The 19,909-nt window shown below is 30.6% G+C and overlaps 2 protein-coding genes across 2 annotated transcripts in view; one reads left to right on the top strand and one right to left on the bottom strand.

Moving 5' to 3' along the window:
• The window catches only part of LOC140438712 (uncharacterized), a 54,218-nt gene extending 36,629 nt beyond the window's left edge, over positions 1–17,589 (bottom strand). The window contains exon 1 of the mRNA XM_072528356.1: positions 17,233–17,589. Coding sequence (XP_072384457.1) covers positions 17,233–17,589 — 357 coding nt within the window. The remainder of the gene's footprint in view (positions 1–17,232) is intronic.
• The window catches only part of LOC140439663 (uncharacterized), a 336,018-nt gene that overhangs the window by 46,433 nt on the left and 269,676 nt on the right, over positions 1–19,909 (top strand). Inside the window, exon 2 of the mRNA XM_072529720.1 lies at positions 19,124–19,193. The gene's annotated coding sequence lies outside the window, so the exon portion shown is untranslated. The remainder of the gene's footprint in view (positions 1–19,123; positions 19,194–19,909) is intronic.

Below are 19,909 nucleotides of genomic sequence, written 5' to 3'. Positions count from 1 at the left end.
ATCATTTTTAAAAGGTAAAATAAACAACGAAATCCGTCGTTTGGTTTTTAGAGCGTGTTATGGTTGAAAAGTAAAATATTTTCGTGTGAGCAGAATGAAAAGTAATTAGCCAAAAAGAAAACATTTTATTCAACATAAAATATCAAGTTCTATAAAGTTATTTTGATTGTAATTGCTACTCGGGTAAGTTCAGCGAAGATAAAATTGCTTCCATTCATTTTTGTTTTAAAAAATTTGAAATATTGACTATCTGAAAAATATGTTCAATTATAAAATCAATTATTAACTAAACTAACAATTACCGTTAAAAAGTAAATATAAAAAAGGGAAATATAAAATTAAAGATATTAAAAATCTGACACAAAAAAGTATGGATGTAAAAGCAATCAATTAGATAAATTAAATGGGTACGAATATGATAAAACCAACAGAAACAGATATGAATAATTTCCGAAAAATACGGAAAACATTAGAACTTAGTGCATATAAATCAAAAGGAAAAAAAATAATAGGAACAGAAGTATGATAAAACAAAAATTGGACGAAGTAATAAAAAAACTAGGTTAGCTGTGAAAAATTACAAGAAATATCTCAGAAAATAAAAAAAATAAGAATTTGGCGCCTTTGCACTTAATATCCACGGATCAAGAGAAGACGCCAGTAACGAAAATCAATTAATCTTCTATGAACGTGTCAAAGAAACCTGTCAAAATATTTTCACAATAGTAAAAATGATATAGTGATAAGAGAGAGACGTCAATGATGAAGTGGTCAAAGAAAAAAAAATACACGAGAAAACGAACAATAATGATTCTTTTAAGTCATTTTCCACACTTTCTAATAACTGCCAGATAAAGCAAGGAGGAAAATATAAATTAACAAGCTAATTCCACAGGTTGTAGAATATGCCGACGAACTTTTATTTGCAACAAGAAATAAAAAATAGACTAAACATATAAGTCCCTTGAAAAACACATAGAAAAATTAGTACTAAAACCAAAATTAAGTTATATAAACCGAAAATCAGACCTGTCATCATCTGTGTAATGAAAAAAGAGTCATTCACACATAAAAAAAATGAAAGACTGCAGAAAAAAAGATATTTCGGACCGAAGAAACTCAAAAACGTGAATTACTGCGATTATTATTCAAAAACGAAAATAAAACCCAGAACGGAAAAAATATCCTTCGCTGTAGAAAATCTCAGAGGTAGACTTTTTGGTCAAAAAAAATTTTGATTTTATAGTAATTACTAGTTAATGGGAATAAGCCACAATTGAAAATTAAAATAAGTTCATTGGCGTTTTAATTAAAACTTCAAATATCGCTGTGAAAAAATAAACAATAATAAATTTAAAAAAATTTGGTTTTTTGTTACTGGGTGAAAAATTCTTCTAACAATTTAATTTTATTTGACTCATTTATATTGAAAATTCAGACATATATACATTTTAAAGTAGACGACTTTAAAATAATATAAAATAATAATAAAATAAATAATTTAAAATAATATTGCCAAAATTGCTGAGTTCTGTTCTTGTACAGAAAAAAGCTGAGGCGATGGACATTAAATGAGAAGTAAAAAATTAAAAGAATACCTGTCATTAAAAATCATAATGTGATCCGATTATTAACATTGAATCATATGTTTAAATTTTAATATTAATTCTCTTGTAATACAAATTTTGGATTAAAAAAAATATCCGACAAGTAGCATATAATTTTTTTTAAAATATCGTCATTTTGTCTATAATTAAGACTGGGAGTTCAGCAATGTCTCATTTTTTTGCTTTTTAAGTAAACGTCGATAGTATATTGTTGAAAATGAAAATTCAAAATATCTATAGTCGGTTCACAATTTGTTGATAGCTCACTACAAGTTTAACCCTAATTAGAAAACTGAAATACAGAGAGGATATGTAATACGATATAATAGTAAAAACCAACCTAAAACTGACGGTTTAAGACGTTTTCGACTAACTTACCTTATATCTGAAGGAATACAATACCTTATAATCCTATTACGGGGGTATTTTGAATGGTTAGAGATGAACGACCAGTGTCGTAGAGTATATGATTGAAACATTTATTTGAACTAAATAAATATATTTTTTAAATTGTACTTATGTAAATTGTATTTTTTAATAAAACTTATTTATTGTATTCAAAAATAAAATGTTTCTTGCCATTTGTAAAAGATACATTTATTTAATTAAGGAAAAAGACGCCAAATGTCGCCTGGCAAAATTTCCAATGTGTTTTAAATGTATCCATTATTTTCGAATCCGGAGAAAACTAATAAATATTTTTGAAAAATTTAAACGCAGAATGAAAGATTACATTATTACTCAGGGCAGAAAGTCCCTGAAAATTTCTACAATGTTTATTTTAATATGTTATGTAACAGAGGTGAAAATAAAAGAGAAAATATAGTATAATTTTTAATTGAAAATATTGCATGCAAAAGAAACTTTTTATTTATTCTAAAAAATATTTCATTCTGCCTTTAAATTTTTCAAAAATGCTTTTTAGTTTTCTCAGGATTTGAAAAAAAAATGGATACATTTAAAACACATTGAACATTTTGACAGGCGACATTTTGCGCCTTTCTCCTTTAATACCTTACGATTACAACTTCTATTACTTACCTTATATAAATACGATTAGAAAACTATTCAAATTCAAAATAAATAGGATCAACTTCGGAATCCGAGTCGTCTTGAGGGTTAATAATTAGGTTAATAATCTCTACGGTCGCATCAATTATGTAATCAAGATCCCACATTTTTTGTTCTTCGTCTATTACATGTCTTACTGCATCTTTCCAGTTTTGTTTTGTAATATGTTATAAAGACTCGTATAACAATTCACGTACAGCTTGTATTTTATATGACGTATTTTTTCTAGCCACATAACTTTTCATTTGTGCCCAAATGAGTTCAATTGGATTTATTTCGCAGTGGTAGGGTGGAAGTCTAAAGACTGTAATGTTTCGCCTTTTCGCCATTTTGTCAACTACGTATTTCTTCAACTTAGATTTGTGTTGCCGGGCAATTTTTAAAAGTTCTGCTTTTACCATTCCATCTTCGTAAGGCAGATACTTATTCCGCAGCCAGTCAAGAATATCCTGTTTCTTCCACGCATTCGTTAGAAATCTTTCTACTAGTCGTGAATGATAAGGTGCATTATCTAATACTATAATTGAATTTGGTGGTATGTGTTCAATCATTTGCTCAAAATACTCTTCGAAAAGATCAGCTGTGATCTCCTCGTGATAGTCTTTTGTGCTTTTGGAATGAAATTCCAACAAACCATGCTTAACAAATCCTTTTTCACTGCCAATGTGAGAAATTATTAATCTACTGCCCATATCAGAAGGTGGGGAGATACCAGTAGACCAACCTTCCATAAAGGCTTGCCTGGAACTTAATATATTTTTATCTGTCAAATTTTTTTTAGAGTATGACCTGAGTTTACCCACGTTTCATCCTGGTAGAAGATGGGCCTTTCTTCAGCCCGGAATTTTCGTATGAATCTTAGATAGTTTCTTCTCCAACATCATCTTCTTCTCCCGGTCAATCAAAAGTGATTTTCGGTCTGATTTCTCCCACCGGAAATTTAATTCTTTTAAAACTTGCCACAATTTAGTTCGTCCGATATGAGGCAAATCCGGGTCGTCTCTAACTTCTTGTAAAATTTTGTTTAGGTTTGGTATTTCTTTTTTGAAAAAAAATCCATGAATTTTCCATTGAATACCATTTTTGGCAAATTCATCAATTTCAATAGGCTTTTTCCCTCTCTTTAAATTTTCGTTTGTGTTTGGGTTAGCTACACCGTGTTTTTTTCTTTCTGATAGGAACCTATATAAGGTTGACTCTCCTACGCCAGTCATGTTGGCACAACTTTCGACTATGTTGCGAACAGTGTTTGTGGGATTCTGAGAAACCAGAGCATCGTAAACATTCAGGACAATAGTCTTCTCTCTTGGTGAATAGACAGACTTACTGACTGTATGCAACAGTACCGGTGTAAAACTTGATGATGAAGCCATCACAAACAATCCAACAAAACGAGCACGAGCGAAAGGTACGTATATGTTCGTAGGTATATGGAATAAAAAATCACTTACGCACTGCATATAATTCGCAAAAGAAATATTCGAGACGCTAATTACTGCCGTAGACGCGGAAACACCAACGAGCCGTAAATTACATGCGATCAAAAACGTACTTAACAAAAAAATTGTTTTCGTTCGTAATAACTTCACCCTTTTAAGTTAAGTTTGGAATATAATTATATTATTAAAAATCTGGGGAATTCCATCTTAATTAACTTACAACGAATAGTACCTTCGGATATGAATTCCAGGTTTTCTAATAAAGTGATTAAACGCGAAGATTAGTATTGAAATATCTAAAGAGATAAGGTATTCTTATTTACAAAATTGTTAATGGTTAAATTCTTTTTTTTATTAATATAATATAATAACCAACATTAGTCGTGAAAGTTTTAATTGTTTTTTTGCTAAATATATTAGTATTAAAATATTATCAATATTATATATAACAGTATTAAAACATTATATTATTATTTAATGAATAAACACCTGATTTACGACCGTTTTATGAGTTTGAGGCATATTTCGTGCTCTCAACAATTTGTGAACGAAGAATATAGAATTTTTCATATAAAAATGATTGCACGTCATTCAAGATTTACGACGTCAGAACCACACAACGTTGCCAAAACATCAGAATAGTTAGTAATTAAGGAATTTTTAAAATATCAACTATTTGTCAGTTATATTAACAGTAAATACACTTAGTTTTAAGACTACTGCAACAGAGTAAAATACATAAGAAAACATTTTAATACAAAATTATATATTCTAAATTTTAAACTTACCTCTTTTAGAGCATTAATAGTAAAAACATCCCGCCATTATTTCTTGTTCAAAATAATGTATCTTATATGAAAATTTATCAGCTTTCTACAGATTATTTAGTTGTTTTCGCATAGCACAATCACAATACACAACAATAATTAGATTTTAAAGCTATTAATCTAAATTTAATATGTATTTATAAATACAATTTATTAATATATAATATATTATGATCAAATTATATAAAAAATCAAAACATAAACAAAATTCTTACTCTACAAAAGCGGCAACACTTTTAAACAATTTGGCCACACGCTGAACTGTCATTAAAATTTGAAGTATTATTGTATCAGTTGCGTACAATTGTCTAATCTATTTAACTAAAATTATTATTTTGTGGAATATTAGACTTAAAGAGTTATTTCATAAAATTTGTATTATTAATAACAAATATTTTTGGTTATTTAATCAATATAATTCTAAGATTCCCAACAGAATAAAGATTACATTTTTATGATTATTATCCCATGTTGACGCTTATGAAAGATCGAGCAGTTCCGTATGGGTTTCGTATTATTAGCTGTGTTAGGACAATTTGAACTCTAAGGTTGACGTTCTGGAAATTTTAAATATAAGTGACGTCACTTTATATAAATTGTGACGTGCATCGTTTTTAATTTGAAATATAGTATAAATCGAGCTGTGACATCGCGAGTTAATATAAAATTTCATTAAATTATAAAATCAAAATTTTTGATGGTTTCATGTTTATTTATATGTTTTTCACCCAATCATAACATTTTATTTACAAAATGGTATGATTAATGACAGAGGGTTATGAGTTATTATGGAAAATTAAAACAACTTTTTGTAACATAACATAGACGGTGTTCAAGCAATAAAGCCGCATCTATACAATGTGATTTAATTCTCATTAAATAAAACAAATTTAAAACCTCTCATGCTATAATAAAGCGATTGTTTTGTAACAAACTTTCCTGCTTTTCCTATTGTGACCACATTTATACAGATACATCTAAATCCACTAATCGTGGAGATCAGCAGTTGTTCAGATACTTCAAAGACTATATTACAATTTAAATTACCATCCGTCAGTAGTGTCCTCTCTGAGCAGCTGTACGCAATTCTATAAACGTTAATTTATATAAGTGACCACAACATCTCCAAAGCTGTGATAATTACTGATTTTCTTAGTTTATTACATAAAATAAAACAGCTGTATTCAAATAAATCCATTGGCTGTCTAATTCAACAACATTTCATTTCATTTGGATCTCATCTCATACTGTTTGCAATAAAAAGTTCGTATTCAATGTTAGTAAATACAGTCTCGGTGTTGGTGTCGGTATCTGATTACATCGAATGAATTAGATTGGTCACAATAAAAAAAGAACAAGTTAAAGGCGGATAATGTAAATTTTTTAAAATAAAATAAAAAAAAAAAATATTTTAAATAAAAAATATAGCTGACATAATTTTGAACAAGAATATTTATAAGCACTTTATGTGTACAATGAACCTTTCTCTCAGAAACAACGCTTAAAGTGACTGACGAAAAAATATAGCTGACATAATTTTGAACAAAAATATTTATAAGGACTTTATGTGTACAATGAACCTTTCTCTCAGAAACAACGCTTAAAGTGACTGACTGGCTCGAATGTCAGTTGCGCGCGCAAAATCAATTTTAAATAAAATTTGTACCAAATCGACGGTAGAAATTCGATATCTTTTGATCAAAGTATCCTATCGACAAAACTCAAAATGCTTTTTAAAGGTAAATCAGCTTTTGTATGCAACTTATGGATTTTGCTTAAATTAAGTCAGTATTTACAAAGGTGTTAAATAATTAAACGTTGCACGAAATTTATTACTTTCATTAACTAGTCGAAGTAGAACTTTCATTGCCAGATCCTAATCTACAAAACCTTTAACAAGAAATTTCGATTTTGAGTTTTGTAGCAGTTTTGTTATTTTAAGCAGCTTAAGTCTTTATTAAACTACCGTATTGGACTCAATTGTGCCATCTAATTGTCTGGGTATATTTTTTCATTAAGAGTTATATTGTGTTTGGATGTTGACTTTTGTTTAATCGTGGACAGTGCTTTTTGGCTCCTCTAAGTATCATCTTTTGACCAAAGTATTTTGTAGCTAATTATGTGTATTCTCCGATGATCTGGCACCCATACAAATGGGACACTTTTATCTTTCGCCAGTCTACCGAGTTCTTTAGGGCTTCTGAAGTTCCCCATAATCGCTTTACTATCTGTGCACATATATATATATATATATATATATATATATATATATATATATATATACATATATATATATATATATATATATATATATATATATATATATATATATATATATATGCTTAAAGAACCGTGTTTAAACACACACACATACACACGGTGATCAACCCTGCCCCTAAGGAAGATGTGTATACCATTGTACAGTAGAATTTACATGTCCGAAGATCAAACCGGTCTCACTTTGCTATGAAGTGGTACCTATCTGAATCTCAGGCTTTTTCTCCACCACTCTCCATTATATGACTTACGTGGGGAGGCTTATGATCTGACTTTGAATGGCCTGGTTAATGGAGCACCCTCTATTCTTCATGACTGTGGTTAGACCACCTAGCTGTGCACCTGAGAGTTCTGGCCACTGAGTCCATGCTTGTCGGACATGACGTTGACGTTCAGGTTTCGCGAAAAGGTCCTCATTTGACTGGCCTGAAAGGCATAAGCCTGTGCGGCTGGTATAAAAGACCTGACGGGCCTTTTATATGTCAGGATGAATTTAAATCTGATAATTAGTATTCACTTATTATATATGATAATATTTAATATATAGTAATAATATACCATGCGGTCCATATCTATGGAATAAATTCATTTTTGGCGTTATTATGTACTATCTGAAAAAAACCTGAAACAGGTTGATTTTTATTCCTAAATTGACAATTCACTGTATGAAAATATTATCCCCTTCCAGCATTCCCTTTGAATTATAAGCACCCCTCGAAAATTTTAAATAACAAAGAGGGTCGTGTGGCACCTTCTAAGAAAGGGATTTTAGTCCTCTGTTTAGCAATATAATATAGTTTTTAGAGTTTGTGCAATCATAACTGAGAAAATCGATTTTTACAATTAAATTAAATGTTTAACGTGACCACCATTCTTCACTTCTTGACAATAACCGAGACGATTTTGGAATTCTCGTACAACGTTTTGTATGACCTCGGGGGTTATTTTGTTAGTTTCTTCCGTTATCCTAACTTTTAAATCCGCAATATTGTCGGGTTTATTAAAATATACTTTAGAAACAATCAGGTATTTTCGTATCTGTTCTGCTAAACATTAGGAAAAAAACTTTGAAGATAATAAAATATTAGTCAAAAAGCCAAATAAACAATTGATATGAATCTATTAGGCTGCTGTCATTTAGGTATTTAAAGTTACTAGAAGACGTCAGTATAATGTTTGTGCGCGTATTTAATTTAATTATGGCTCATTTGTCCGAGACTCAAAGAATGGACATTTTAATTATGATTGGTTTTGGTAATAAAACAAGAACTCAAAAGAAGGTTTGTAAAATGTTTAATAATAAATACCCTGGTCAACAAGTTTCGCAGTCTACAGTTAGAAAAGTTAAAAAGAAGTTTCGTTATACTGGACGTGCAAAAAATATTGAAAAATCAGGTAGAAATGTTAAATTTACTGATGAAAAAAAGTTAGATGTACTTCTAGAGATTGAGGAAAATTCTCATAAGACAACTCGAAAACTGACCGTCGTCAATGATGTAAGTAAATCATCTACTTTGAGAGTTTTGCATAAAGAAAAATACCACCCTTACAAAGTTCAGTTAGTTCAGGAGTTAAATGAAGATGATCCCGATAGAAGGCAAGAATTCTGTGAAATGATGATGGACAGAATGAATGCAGATTTGCACATTTGCAGTTCATAAACAAAATAGTTTTTTCTGATGAAGCGACATTTCATTTAAACGAAACGGTTAACAAATTCAGAGAAAATCCTCACTGGGTGTGTGACAGTCACGCAGTATTCTAAAAAAATTAACATTTGGGCTGGTATCATTAACAATAAAAGTATTGGTCCTTATTTTTTTGAGGACACAGTTAATGGTGAGGTTTATCTAGATTTTTTGATTAAATTTTTAGTGCCTACATTACTAAGATTTTTTCCTGATGTCAATCATCCAAATGAGATAAATTGATCTATTTATTACCAACAAGACAGAGCTCTTTCGCATTTTGCACGTATAGTTAAAAATTATTTAAACGAGGTTTTTCCCAATAGGTGGATTGGAAGACGTGGAACGATCGAATGGCCGGCTAGATCCCCGATTTGACTCCTCTCGATTACTTTTTATGGGGTTATTATGGCGTAACTGATTTAAAAGTTAAAAATAACGGAAGAAATTAACAAAATAACCCCCGAGGTCGTACAAAATGTGTGAGAATTCCAAAATCGCCAAAAAATTGTCAAGAAGTAAATGGTGGTTATTTTGAACATTTAATTTAATTGAAAATTACATTGAAAAGTACATTCTAAGTATTATATGACATTATTATCTTCATTCAACCTAAGTTTTGTGATAGAGACATTATCAAAATTTTATATCGTAAAAATCAATGTTTTCAGTTATGATTGCACCAAACTTAAAAACTTTATATTTATGAATAGAGGACAAAATTAACTTTCTAATAAGGTGTCACACGACCCCCTTTGTTATTTAAAATTTTCAAGGGGTTGCTTATAATTCAAAGGGTTGCTGAAAGGGGATAATTATGTTCATACAGTAAATTGTCAATTTAAGAATAAAAATCGACCTGTTTCAGGTTTTTTTCAGTTTTTAAATTGGGAAATTTACAACCGGACTGTGGGCGGAACATTAAATAATTATTATTATGAAAATAAGAAATTCTGGGTTTATCACGTAAAGATTTTATGATCCAACGTTAAGTCTCGATAAAATTTATGTCATTATTTAAACTAATATTTAAATTATGTTTGATTTTATTTGTTTCGTTCATTAATTATTATAGAAATTGTTATAGAAAAACAAGTCCAAGTGCAAAGGCAGAAAGAATATCGGCTGAATCACGAAGAAAAGGGGAAACTTTTTAATAATAGAGAAATGCACAAAAATATTTTTTGGTTTAAATGGGTTAACTTCTATCTCCTAGCATACCTACAATATATTTTAGGATAACAGTCTACACAATTATTATGAAATTAAATATATTTAAAAAAATTCTGGATATATTAATTCAATACCTAATACCAAAACCACCTGTATATTGGAACCATCGTCAACCAGCAAATTGCAGTATAAAACTTTGTTAAATGTTCCTACGTTTTATTTAATTTACGTTCTTACTAATTACCAGGCTCCCGACGATTCCTTCTTTTTGCTCATATTGCGCAACTTTATTGTACAAAACAATTGGTCTAATTGTCCATAAATACCAGTTATAATTCAACTTTATGACCTGGACCTGTTATTTCTCTGAAATATTGTGCTACAAAAAAATATTCTAGAAAAGATATTTTTTCACTTACAAGGAAAGGTTTTGAAGTATTACTTCATAACTTAATATTAGAAGTTGTTACTTAAAAACTTACGTAAAAATTATTTATAATAATATTGTATATTACCGTAATATGTAATTCACATTGAATAATTCATTAGAAAAGTCCAAACTATATATTTACAAAGAAATTCTCGGTGTAATGCTACAGTAATCTTCAAAATTTGAGAGACAATCATAGTTATACAGTCCATCTAATTTACAAACCATTGCACTTCATTATCTACATCAGAGATCGAAGTTGACATAGTTGCCAAAGTATAAAAAAATCCTGAATCCATTTTAAATCAAATAGGTCACATAATTATTATTATACTCTTTACAACGACTATTTAAATTCTTACGTGGCATTTTTGAAATAAAATACACTAATTTTGTTTTAAAAAGAAAAGGTTTTATTAAATAGGTAAACATATAAAACAAGAGGTATTCACTTTAAAATTTAAAATATTAAAGTACAAAAATTGTCAACACCGCAACTGTCAAATAAGTGTTACCAATTTATGCCAAAATTTCACCTTCGTTAGATTACAGTTACAGTGTGTTACGAACAAATGTTCTTTATAAAAATGCTTTATAATGCATTTATACAAATTAAATGAAACATATTGTTGTCTATTTCTTTAAGTTAACATTAATAAAAACCTTTAAATATTAGTTCCACGCGTATATAATAAAATATGTCTAGTGGCTGTAATGCCAGTGTACTCGGCAAAGTGATTCTAAAAAAGAACACACCTACCGCTTAAATATTTCGTGTTGGTATCATGTGACGTCACGGGCTATGACGCCGATGACGTGCAACGGTTTGTAAATTAGATGGACTGTATGTATATATGAATTATAGGTATAATTATTTACATTCGTTTTACTACTGCTCTCACCACGACATCCATCTTCCTCCAATAATACTGTAAACAGAATATTAAATGTTAGTACGCATACGTATAATAATTTTAAATTTGTGTCCTAGAATTATAGAATTTTGGAATTTTAAAGGTTAGTCTAAAATTATATATTATGATCATATTCAATTTTTAGTATCTTAATTGAAAAATTTGAGGATATATATATTGCAACATTGATTTTCACACACACGTTTTCGCTCTATCTTTTTTTGGCGTGAGAGTTTGTATAGATCATACCAGCTGAATCGTACCGGGCGTGAGTTGGATCTAGAGTCGAATTAGTAACTAAAGCCACTCTCGGCTTACACGCGTGGCACGTCTTTCGTTCTTTGCCTTCCCATGACTGTCATTATGTCTTGCGCTCTAAATATGACTACTTTGATGTACATTTTAGCTCCATCTTCATTGAATATATTACATTTAAATCCACAATGCTTGACTGTGCCATTAAATCTACAGTCGGTATAGATACCATCTTCTTTTGAGATAGGCTCTGAACGATCCATGATCCGTTAGAAATTATACAAAATAGTAGTTCGTGCTCTTGTAATTCTAATTGATTTACTCCTCCTTATCCGGAATTGGCACTCTCGTCTACGTAGCTCTTCGTTTATTTTCATATTATTCTTGCCACATTCTTATTGTTTTTTTTCTTTCTTCATTCTTTTCCGGGCTATTCTCGCCGTATGTTCTCGACCTTCCTTTTGTCTGCAGGTGTATTGCTGATACTTCCTATAAAACCTGTAGAGCTATAGTCGAGGTCCTCTTAGGTTATTTTTGCTAGTGCCATAGTTCTTTTTCAGCTTTATTAAATATTTGCTTACAATCAAGCATGACGCCCAAATATTTGACCTTGTTTACTGTAAATACTCTTTTTCCCTCCAGCATTCTCGCTGTATCTACATAAATACTAGTATGTTATAAATACTCTTTATTAAATGCCAAAATAAATATTTTAATAAATATTGTTAGATGACGATTGCTTAAAATTCATAAAAGAAAGAAACGCGGCTACAAGGCGTATGCTACAAAATTTGTGTAGTGAAACACTAAGAAATATAGAAAAAAAATCTGAAGAACAACCAAGGAAGACAAGGAGTTTCAGAGATCAAGACCGGGTACCAAGTAAGAACTGGAAACTTTCTTCAAAACCACAGCGGGCAGCTGATTACTGATTACATGCAAATTTAAAAAACCTGGAAGAAATACTTCTATCAACTGCTAAATGACAAATCTAGCTGTAATCCATCAAACACAGAAGTGCACAAAGCTGAAATAAAAAACCAATACCTGACATACAAAGAAGTAAATCAGGCAATAAAAAAACTTAAAAAATAAGACACCAAGTAGCAATGGTATACATGCAAAGTAATTAAAACACGGAGAAAAAGCGTTGTACAGATCTATGTACAAGCTAATTCAAGGCATTTTGCTAGAAGAAACATTGCCAGATGAATGTATAAAAGGAGGTTATTGCACCAATCTACAAAAACGGAAACAAGAAGCATTGTATTAACTACTGGAGAATAATGCTTCTAAATACCACCTACAAAGTTTTTGCAAACATTCTGCTAAAAAGAATTAAAACATACATAGAAGAAATCATTGGGGATTATCCACGTGGATTTAGATCGAGCCACTAGTTGACCAGATATTGACAATAAAACATAATAAAATAAATAAAGTCTAGAAGACTCCAATGGGCAACACGCCACAAGAGACATTCTGACGAAAGAATAGTAAGGCTGGTATGAGAAGAAGCCCCAACTGGAAGAAGACTACATGGACGACTCCGATGGCGAGATAATATAGCAGGATACCTTAAAGCTATGGACGTGGAGAAGTAGATGGAAATTGCTCAAAAATGGTAGAAATAGGGGCTTGTTCTCAAGTTGGCTAAAACTCACGAAATATTGGAGTAAGTAAGTAAGTAAATGAATTTAAACTAAACAGTTTTTATGCAAGTTTGGGTACCATTGTTCATCCACGTTACGAAAAAAATAGATACAACATAAACCACTGCCTACTCGTTATTGAAAGCTACAAGAATCCTACTAAGGCAGAATTATACAATTCCACTACTACGAACAGAAATAGGAAATGGAAAAAGTCTACAAGAACAAGCCAAAACATCTGCAACACATCTTAAAAAGGTTGTTACGCCAAATGACGGAAAATACTCACTACAAACTGAAGAAGAGATTATTTTAGTACTCGCAAAACCTTAATAACTAGAATTTCTTCTTAAAATTAGTTATAAAAAATGAAGTCAAAAATATTATACAACAGAACAACATCGATCCAAAAAAGGTACTCGGATACGACCTTATTTTTGGAAAAACTCTGCAGCAACTTCCAGACAAACACTTCCGATTTCTGACCCAGTTATTTAACTTTACAATTAAATTAGGTCATTTAGCACAGACAATAGTGATACTAAAGCCAGAAAAAAACCAAAAAAGTCCTACCGTCCTATTAGACTTCTTCCAGTGGTTTCCAAAGTTTTTGAAAAGCTGACACTTAAGAGTGTCAGTGCTGCTTTGCATTAAGCCAGGCATTTGATAAAGTCTAGCATTAAGGTCTCTTATGTAAACTAAAACAAAATGCACCAACAAAGTACTATATAATTTTAAAGTCCTATATCAACAACAGAAATTTTTAGGTAAAATATGAGAATAAATACACACGCACACAATAAATTGTCATTGGGGTGCCCCAATAATTCGTCGTGGGACCCATATTATACCTGATAATCACTGCTGATCTATTGACAGATACAAATATTACTACAGCCACTTTTGCGGATCATACGGCAATACTATCATCTAACAAAAATCCCAAAATAGCCTCAGAAATCCTTCAAAATAATTTAAATAAAATATAATATTGGATGACAAAATGAAGAGTTCACTTAAATGAAAACAAATCACTACTCCTAACGTTACGCATAGGGAAACATGTCCCACTGTAACTTTAAACAGTAAAGGAATCCTACAAGGTGTTGAAGTCAAATATCTAGGTATGTACTTAGACAGAAGATTTAACTGGAGGGATCATATATTTACTAAGCGAAACTTAATGGGTCATAACTTAACGAACATGTATTGGTTGTGAGGCAGAAAATTAAAACTACAAACTGAAAATACAATATTTTTCTACAAATCCATCCAGAAACCAATTTTTGGACTTATGGACTAGAATTATAGGGAACCGCCGCACATTTCAATATTCAAATCATACAAAGATTTCAATCCAAAATATTAAGAGCAATACTATAATAGGATTTCCATGATTCGTAAAAAATGAAGCCATCCTTCAAGATGCAGGACTAACATACGTCAAAGATCATATCAAAAAGTACGCGAAAAAACATCAACAACAAGTGCATCCGAATGTGTTGGAAAAAAGTTTATCCACATACAGTTTAAAGATTAAAATAAAAAGTTCCGTTAGAGTTAATTGATTATTACTAAATGTATATATGCATTAATTATACATATGTAGGTGTCAAATATGCTCAATATTGAAGACTAAGTTTAAAAAAGGGGTGCATCACTATATACCTCTCTGCATGTGATATTACTTTAATTATCAGTGCTATTACCTATTGTCTATTATCTATCTAAATATTTAGGTTGAGATAAAAGTAGGGTTAATAAAACAAAATTATGAACTAGAAATCACTTAAGATAACTTTCTTAGAAACGACAATCAAGATAATATTCCGAGACTTCATTGCAAAAATCGGAAAGAAAAAAATATATCAATATCGGTAAATATAGTATTTATAAGGACATCATCCCAATGGACACCAAACACTAAAACTTTGCACCAGCTGAGACAATGGTTGTCGAATGCACATGTTTTTTACACAAATACTTCGTATAATAAAAATCACATATAAATCAATACTACAATATGGTACCCAAAACATGCTGGATGAAATTAAGGGTGGCGCCTTAGATTTCTCACCCCTGTTCAAGTCGAAATGTACGGCGTTGCAGAAAAAAAACTGGCACTCATTATATAATTATTTTTGTATTATATACCTAAGTCATAAATTCCGTACAAATATGTTTGGCGAAAAAGTCGTGCTGGGTCAAATGACCCATGGCCTTGTAGTCTATTAGTATTCAATGAATTAAAAGTTTTCTTGTGACATTTCGTTAAAATTTAAATTCAAGTTAATATTAATAGACTCTGGACAATGTTTGTTCCCTGCTCTGCACCAATACTCATAAGAGTTATTATAACCTAAAAAGGTTTTTTTTTAAAGGACTAGAATACATTTATTTGAGAATATTATAATTTGAGAAATATTATAAATGCTAAAAATCTTAGTTTGTACTTTAAGAATATCCTGCATTTACAGTTGGGTATAATGTTATGGAATAACATAAACATATATTTATTGGATTTCAGTTGTGAATATTGTGATGATGAATATTTTTAGAATAATTTACAACAGAATAGAATAGAAATGTGCTTTATTGTCACTGAAAATCTTACAGTTTTATGGACAAAGCTTACAAAAGTAAAAAAAAATAATAACAATAACAATTAAAATTTAATAAAATTACATAAATTGTCAATATCACAGAATAAAACATAATAAAATATCCATTGCAAAATTTCACTAAATTGCAAATTGTACAATAAGACCTTACGAACTAGTTTACGAATAAGTCTAAGCTGCTGCATGTGATACCCAAATATATATAAAAATACTTTGTTGCTTGAACCTAAACGTACTGTACTTTCCTTTCTTAACTATTCATTAAGAAACTCTTCCACTAAATAATAAGGTCTTTTAGATAGTTAGGCTTTTGTCTATTTATGGAACTTAAGTTGTAGATTTAAGTTGCAAAGGGAGATGGTTGTATAATTTTTTTGCCGAATATAATATAGTTTTCGTTACTAACTCAGTGGATGGGATCGGTAAATACACATCAAAGCTTGAATTTCTGGTGGAGTAGTCATGACTAGGTCTTGCTGGAAAAACATGTAGGTTTTTACGAATTAAGCAAACAGTTTCTAGAATATATACAGAGGAAAGAGATAAAATCCCATGATTTTTGAAGTAGCTTTTGCCATGTGTTATTCTACTGAGGTCAAAAAGATACCGTATTGCTCTTTTTTGTAATTTAAAAATAACATCAGATTGGACAGCTGTACTAGAACCCTAAAAAGGAAGGCCATATCGAAGATGAGATATGAACAAAGGAAAGTATGATGTGAAGGGACCAGTTAAGGTTGCTGTCTATAAAACTACCAAGAAATTTTCCAATTTTACATCAATTATACTGATCTGGCTATTATTAAGAAGCAAGGGTTGAAGAGCTTCTTTATAGGATAATGCTATTGTCTTATCCTCGTTAAAAGAGAGTAAATTAGAGTCGGACCAGGTTTTTATTTTAGTAGATCAGAAGTTATAATTGCATGAAGAGTTGCAATATTAGAGTTCTTCAGGTAATACTGGTATCATCAGCAAAAATAAATTTCCATTGATTTTTAAGTTAATATTTCCCCGGTTTAAACCAGGTTTCAGATAATAGAGCTATAATGATGTCACTCTGTTGAAGTAAATATTCTAAATTCTCTTTATTAGCAACTGCTGAACGACAGTTCCACTGTAATATGTTTATTTTATTAAGGTCTGCGAATTTGATGCTAGATTTTAGTTAAAATGGTTACTAATTATCTGAATTACAGCAGCCTTTGAAATTTTTAAATTATTATTTTGTTTAATTGAATTAACAATTGTAAGAACCGAGTCTAAAATGACATTTATTACAGAAGAGCTTAACTCTTCTGACGGTGAATCTGCAATGTTCAAGTTCTTGTGGTAGAATTTACTTTTAACTATTCCCTCAGGATGTTTTGGAGGGGAAACTGTAGATACTATTTCTTTTCTAGCTATATCAGTTGGGTCTAAATTATTTGGTTTCTGCCTTTTATTCGGCCCACTGGAGTTTGTGTGAGGATTAAATATAAATTTAGCAAAATTATTTCCCTGGGAGGAAGTAGAAGGTTGTGAATTTTGTGGAAAATTTGTATCATTGTTGGCTGTATTGATCCTAAGAATACTAGCATATGAATTCTTAGGCACTTCTTTATTTGCATCGTAAAAATTAATGTTTGTTAAACCCATCGTCTCTTTTTTTTTTACTTTTGTCGTGTAAATTCTGGACACGCGCTTAAATTTGTGGTCAAATGATCCTCCTTAGAACTGAAACATACTTGTGTGAACTTAACTTTTGTACAATCCTTTGAATTATGAGTTTCTTGGTATCTGTTACATCTTGGCTGACTCCTACATTGACTTCCTAAGTGGCCGTATCTAAGACAGTTAAAGCATAACAAAACTTTCTGTTTATATATTTCAACTTCTTTAATAACCTTATTAATGACTATATATTTATGTAAAGTTTGCGATTTAAAGGTCACAATACAAGACTTAGGAGGGACATATTCGAAAATTTTTTCCTCACTAAAAATTTTTCTACTTTACGCGTAATTCTTTTAACGTTTGCAATTTTAAATATGCAATGACTATCATACTGTTTAATTTTATTGTTAATATACTCTTCCGATAAATCTGTGTCTATATCCTTCATAACTTCTAGTCTGTGTAAAATAAATTTTGGAATATACAGATCTAAATTATTTAAACGAAATATTTCTAGAGTTTTGTTTTAAATGAGGTTATTAGCAGTTTTATAATCTTTGCATTTGACTCTAATTCTGTTTCGGCCAACGGCGTCTATACTTGAAATCATATTGTCTGCTTCAGGAAAGTTAGACAAAATAATTTCACCAATCTTTAAAGGATTTAGTTTATCTTTAAACTCAGTAGAGCTATTCTCGATATATACATGATATGGGTCTAGATCATTACTATTAAATAAAAATGCTTGCCTTACCTGTTTTGTTACCTTTTGTTGTATTTCATTTAGATTGGTTGTATTTGGATTATTCATCAAATTGATTGGATATGTAGTACTTACAGAAAGATCCATTTCGGCATCACTTTGATTCTCGAATATATTTCCAGATATAGCTGGTTTTGTGGGTTTTTTGGGGTCAGGGGGTTTTCCCCCGCTATTGACACTAATATGGTAGGTGGTTCAGTAAACGATATTGCTGTTAGAATGCTACAAATTTCACACTTTAAGGCACAATATTAATTGTATTAAATTCAAACAATGGGCGGTTTACTGGAATCTCGATTATTGCTATACCGAAGGCACGTCTAATTTTTATAAATACTACTACGGAACTGTATTATTTAATACTGTTTAAATCTCTAAAAATTTGTAAGAAACTTCAAAAAGCGTATTTCAATTTTGACAGTTTTTTGACGTTTTTTGAGATAAAATGTTGTTTTCAACGAGAAAGGGCATAAGTCGGGCTTTTATAAGTGTCACAATAATTATGGATAGGGCAATAGGTCTATAGTTGCAGACGTTAGATTAATCACCACTCTTATGAAGAGGAATAATAATGGCTATCTTTAGACACTCTAGAAATATATCTTTTTCAAAGGAATCGTTAATTAGTGAGACTAGGACTTCCAACACATTATTTGAGAGATTTAAGAAAATTTTTATAGATAGATAGATGTGTTTTCTTTGTAATAATGTATTGTTTGATTGGATCAATAATTATACTTTATTTTGTTCCAGATCTTGTTTTATCATCAGTTGCCAAAGTTCTTCGGGTATTACATACGAAGTACTGTTTATCTCGACTAAGGTGAGTATTTTATGTTTGTTTTCTTTATACCTTATATTGTAAAGTTTCTTTACCTACTACAACAGATATCACGTTCATTACTTATTTATGGATATAATAATTATACTCTATTCATTAAACTCAATTCCAACTGTCTAGTAAATTTAGTAATTGATTTTATGCTAGGTTTGTAAAATTTTTACTTCCATTGAAATTTACTATACAGATTGAACGAATTTAAAACGGAACATACAATTTAATATATGTCTGTTTGAACTGCATTTGAAATAGTGGACCAATATAAAACTTGGACAAAAATAAATCCATACCCGGTGATAGACATTGTATAAAATATCGTTCAACTATCTGTCTCCTTTAAAGGAAAGAGGAGCTTGCCTAATGGTCGGAGAGATAGAGCCGAAATTTTGAACTGATCAGTAACATGACATTTCTCTATTGGAATATATTCATTGTAACTGGGTTAAGACTTCGTCTTACAGGCGGACGCCCCTCGTGGTACAGGGATGGGATACAGGGATGAAGTTGTAATTTTTTTCGGAAAAATTAACGATCGATAATATGGCTGAAAATTTGCCCAGAGTAAGATCTTGGTATAACTAGACGAAATCCCAAAGGGCGGACGCGAGAGTAGATACATAAGGGGTGGCGGACAGGGGTGAAGTTGCAATTTTTTGGGGAAAAATTAACGATAAGTAATATGTCCGACATTTTTATGG

Source organism: Diabrotica undecimpunctata, chromosome 4 (assembly GCF_040954645.1).
Source record: "Diabrotica undecimpunctata isolate CICGRU chromosome 4, icDiaUnde3, whole genome shotgun sequence".
Taxonomy (NCBI): domain Eukaryota; kingdom Metazoa; phylum Arthropoda; class Insecta; order Coleoptera; family Chrysomelidae; genus Diabrotica; species Diabrotica undecimpunctata.
Note: the sequence above shows the minus strand (reverse complement) of the source record. Positions and strands in the feature narration are given on the sequence as shown.